This window comes from Heliconius melpomene, chromosome 18, assembly GCF_056956725.1.
Source record: "Heliconius melpomene rosina isolate 202511_hmr_F chromosome 18, ASM5695672v1, whole genome shotgun sequence".
In the NCBI taxonomy this organism is placed as follows: Eukaryota; Metazoa; Arthropoda; class Insecta; order Lepidoptera; family Nymphalidae; genus Heliconius; species Heliconius melpomene.
The window spans coordinates 7,882,411-7,887,759 of NC_140406.1; the positions used below are offsets into that span (position 1 = coordinate 7,882,411).

General features: G+C 34.5%; 1 protein-coding gene across 1 annotated transcript; it reads left to right on the forward strand.

Annotated features, from left to right (window-relative positions):
* Positions 1 to 772: 772 nt before the first annotated feature.
* On the forward strand, positions 773 to 5,143 carry LOC146529408 (toll-like receptor 7). Its single transcript, XM_085201758.1, has one exon. The coding sequence runs from the start codon at positions 994 to 996 to the stop codon at positions 4,846 to 4,848; it is 3,855 nt and encodes a 1,284-aa protein (XP_085057884.1). The 5' UTR covers positions 773 to 993; the 3' UTR covers positions 4,849 to 5,143.
* The last annotated feature ends 206 nt before the right edge of the window (positions 5,144 to 5,349 follow it).

Sequence of the window (5,349 nt, forward strand, 5' to 3'; positions counted from 1 at the left end):
ATTTAAATTATTAATAGGTATAGTATGTAAAAAAACAACGAACATTTATTTTAAAATTTAAATCTTTTACTGTATTTTCACTATGTAGCTAACTTTTAACATCGTATACAACTTTACGTGTCGAAAAGCAAAATTAAATTAACAATTCCAACTAACTTCCCACCTTTTAAGCACTTACGAGATACTGGAATTCGAAGCCCGAAAACAGCAGCTATCCGTTTGAAAATTCAATACGATACTTTATACACAATATGTTGAGGGGTACACGGCACTGAACAAGCTTTATTGGGTGTCCTTAGCAAAGTATGTGAGTAGGGAATTCAATAGATGACGACAAAAAGAATTAAGGGTGCCTGAAGTAAAATAACTGCACTGTTTCCTTGTGTGAGTGTCACTTTGATGTCCCTTATCTGGTGACACTTTTAAAACTGATAGTAATTATAAAATATTAATAAAAAAAATATATAAAAAATTCTAGTAATAATATTATTACTTAATTTCTTGCAAAAATATATTATATCACTGCAAGAATATTGAAATTAAATGCTATTAAATTGCAGGAGAACTATTTAAAAAACTTATCAATGCATTTACAATTCTACAGCTGAACGGTTCCTTTTTTAAGCGGATGCGAGGTGGCTCGATTAAGAAAACATTACATAATTGTGCGAGAGCGCTCGGGCGCGCGAGTGGCGCCATGCAACGCGTAACTATGTAGAGACGTTAGGGCGCGGGGGGCGTAGAGCCAGAGGGGCGAGGTGGAGCACACCACTCGCTCGCCTACGGTCGGGCCGCCTCGTCAGTCCGGACATAGCCCACCATGGGGAAGGCACGCGTCCGCGTCGCCCCAGCTTATACGTCGTCCGTACGCCGCAATGTAAACATTGATCAGTGAAGTGTATAACAAACCAGTGAATACGAACAAAATTTGATACAGTGTGGAAGTGAATGAGCACAACTTTAAATCTGATTAAAGACAAATGTATATAGAAAATGTTTCAATTGGTGACTCTTTTGTTAGTGACTTTGGGTGTGATTGCCGCGTATGTTCCCAAAGGTTTAGATAATTGTAGAAGAGATATAAATGGTGATAAAGGGACTACTTTGTGTCACGTGCGAACTCTTGAGTCTAATGGATCCAGTCTCACATCTGCACCTTCGGAGAACACAAAACGTCTGACCGTTGAGTGCAACCAGCTGCTACTATTTGAAAGTTTTCTCGAGGCAAACTATTTTCAAAGATTTTCAACGTTAGAAGAGCTCACCCTTCTCAACTGCAAACTACTTCGAGTACCAGGCAACGCTTTCGAAGGATTATCCAAGCTTAAGGAATTATCAATAAGATCTAAAAACTTCGACTGGAGTCAACATAAAAACTTAGATCTTTCACTCGGCACTTTTAACGGCTTGCGTGAGTTGCAGACACTCGACTTGGGAGAAAATAATCTGAAAGTTATACCATCAGATGTGTTTTGTCCTTTGGATAATTTGCAAGTATTAAACGTTACTCACAACAAAATTAAAAGTATCGATCGTGTTGGTTTCGGAAAAAGTTGTGGATCGGGACTAAGAAGCTTAGATCTTAGTTATAATGAACTTAAATCATTAAGTGATGACTCTGAATTATCGGGATTACGACGTCTTCAAGAACTTAGATTACAGTATAATAATATAAGTGACCTATCTAGTGAAATATTTAATGGACTTATTTCTTTGCGTATTTTAAATATTTCCCATAACCACCTGCAGTCGATACCCGAGGGTACGTTTGCTAATACGAAAGAGTTGCGAGAAATATATTTAAATAATAACCTGCTGTTTGAATTAGCTCGAGGCGTTTTTCACCGATTAGAACAGCTGCTTGTCTTAGATCTATCTAACAATCAACTTTCAAGTGCTCACATTGATGGCGGAACATTTATTGGCCTTATACGCTTAGTCATTCTGAATTTATCCAATAATGCCTTGACAAGGATAGATGGTAAGACGTTCAAGGATTTATTCTTTCTTCAAATATTAGACTTAAGAAACAACTCTATTGGATATATTGAAGAGAACACATTTCTTCCCTTATATAATTTACATACTTTAAATTTGGCTGAAAATCGGTTACATACAATTGATGAATATCTCTTTAATGGTTTATTCGTATTGAGTAAATTAAACTTAAATAATAACTTACTCATCAACATAAACCCAAAAGCGTTTAAGAATTGCTCTGATTTAAAAGAATTAGATCTCAGCTCGAATCAATTAACAGATGTACCTAACGCGATATGGGAATTATCTCTTTTAAAAACATTAGACCTGGGTGAAAATCTTATATCTGATATAAAAAATGGTTCATTTAAAAATCTAGAACAATTAACCGGATTGAGATTAATTGATAATCAAATTGGAAATCTTAGTGTTGGAATGTTTTGGGATTTACCTAGTTTACAAGTCCTAAACTTAGCGAAAAATAAAATCTATGGCATTGAACGAGGTAGTTTTCAGCGTAATAAACAATTAGAAGCTATACGTTTAGATGGAAACTACATAACTGACATAAATGGCGTATTTTCTACTTTAATGAGCTTACTTTGGCTTAACTTGTCAGAAAATAACATAAATTGGTTTGATTACGCCTTTATACCCAGTAACCTGAAATGGCTTGATATCCATAGTAATTTCATAGTATACTTGGGTAATTATTATAAGCTTCAAAATGGATTACGCATAAAAACTCTAGACGTAAGCCATAATCATATTGGAGAAATATCTCCGTTAGCAATTCCAAACAGCGTAGAACTACTATTCATAAACAATAACCAAATTAACAATATTCAAGTGAACACATTTATGGAGAAACGTAATCTTACTAGAGTTGATATTTACGCAAATGAGATATCTCATTTAGATATAAACAGCCTCCGGTTATCTCCAGTCCCCTTGAACAAGTCGTTGCCAGAGTTCTATATAGGAGGAAATCCGTTTGATTGCGATTGCTCAATGGAATGGCTACCATTAATAAACAATATGACTGCCACCAGACAACACCCTAGAATAATGGATCTTGAGAATATTTTGTGTAAGATGACTCATACAAGGGGAGTTACACATGTTCCTCTAAGTAATCTAAAATCAACAGATTTTTTGTGCACATATGAAACACATTGCTTTACGCTATGCCATTGTTGTGACTACGTCGCGTGCGATTGCCAAATGACTTGCCCCAACAACTGCTCTTGTTACCACGATCCTACATGGCACACAAACGTAGTCGATTGTTCTAGTCAAAGCGTTTCAGAAATACCTGAAAAAATTCCTATGGACGCAACCGAGGTCTATTTGGATGGGAATGACTTTAAAGAATTGCAAAATTATGCATTCATAGGCAGAAAAAATATGAGATCACTTTATGTAAATTCAAGCAAAGTTGAAAATATACATAATAGAACATTTGCTGGCTTATCGTCTCTCATTATATTACATCTGGGAAATAATAAGTTGGAGCATTTAAATGGTTACGAATTCGAACATTTGACGCAACTCACAGAACTTTATTTACAAGATAACTTTATAAGTCATATAGATAATAAAACATTTTCACCTCTTCTCTCATTAAAAATATTAAGACTAGATGGAAATAGATTAGTAGATTTTACTGTATGGAGTTTAACAATAAATAGACATTTAAATAGTCTCTCGATTGGAAACAATATGTGGTCATGTAAATGTCGTTATTTACAGAGACTAACGGCGTATATATCAGAAAATGTTCCCAAAATTGTAGATATATCAGATGTATGGTGCATTAATTTAGAGAGCCCATCATCACAAAGAAAGGAGTTAAATCTTAATGGAACTATATGTAGTGATTATTACGCAAGTGAATCAGGAATCGATAACATGTTAATTTCAAACTACATGCCAATGATGGTAACAACGTTCACAGGATTTACCTTAATAATTCTCATAGCACTCCTAATATTTTTATTTAGAGACACACTCCGAATATGGCTTTACACTAGTTGTGGTATAAGATTCCTTCCCTTCGCAGGGGCCTATGACAACACAGACAAGCTGTACGATGCATACATATGCTACAGCCCCAAAGATGATGACTTCGTTATCCAGATGCTGGCTGCTGAATTAGAAAACGGCAGTCCATCATATCATCTTTGTTTACATTACAGAGATATTCCGCAGCATGGTGCAGCTTATATGCAATATACTTTACCACTACCGGAGGCGGCCGAAGCGTCCAAAAGAATAATTATTGTCTTAACAAGAAATTTCTTAGAAACTGAATGGTCTCGATACGAGTTTAGGCAAGCTCTGCATAATATATTAAAAAGAAGAATTTATACGTTAGTTCTTATTGAAGATAATTCAATTTTAACTGAAGCAGAAAGGGACCCAGAATTACGACCCTATTTAAAAACAAGCTTACGAATAAAATGGGGACATAACAAATTTTGGCAGAAATTAAGATATGCAATGCCTGAACGCAATTATAAATCAAAATCAACAAGTTACCGTAATAACATAAATTCCTACACTATGCGAAGTGGTATGCAAAACGGGACGATGAGGTCATTTTCTTTTCACGAAAAAATGAGAGGACCCGGTGACAATGTATCCGCTGCTCCTGAGTTTATTGATAACAGATCACAGAACGCTCAGTCAGCGTACGGCCCCGAGGGTAGACCGCCTTCGGATCATATATACTCATCAATCGATTCCGATTACTCTTCGTTAGAATTAGCTGGAAATATCCAAAACAGGAGGCGGGACTTCAGGCACTGGCCGCCACCGCCTCCTTTAATTGATACGCAACGTTCAGGTCAAGCTTATCTCGTCTAGTCTACGCTTCTAAATGTTAATATTAAAACTATTATATTATAGTCAAGCTTCTGTGTAAATTGTAATAAATGCAACGCGCGCTTTACCAAATAATTAAAATTTTAAACTATTTTTGTAATTTCTAGCCGTTAAAGAGAGCGTTGATTTCGTAATGTTGGTGTAAATAAATCTATAAGACTGCTGTAGAATATGTGAATTTGTAAATAGTTTGTAAATAATTAATGTCCATATTAAGTCACACAGTATACCTATTTATATACTTTAATAAAGCCATTGTGATAATTTTTGCATATAATATTTTATTTTATCTTCTTCCATTTACCTGTAATCCTTCTAATTACTAATTATTTGTTTAAAAAAGTACAAATTAATTAATTAAATACATTTAAATAAATAAAATACTTAATAATAATTGTAATCTATTCTTCAATAAGCATATTGATTTCTATAATAAACATTTTAATATATTAACCTAACTTTAAATCATTTTTATATTTTAAT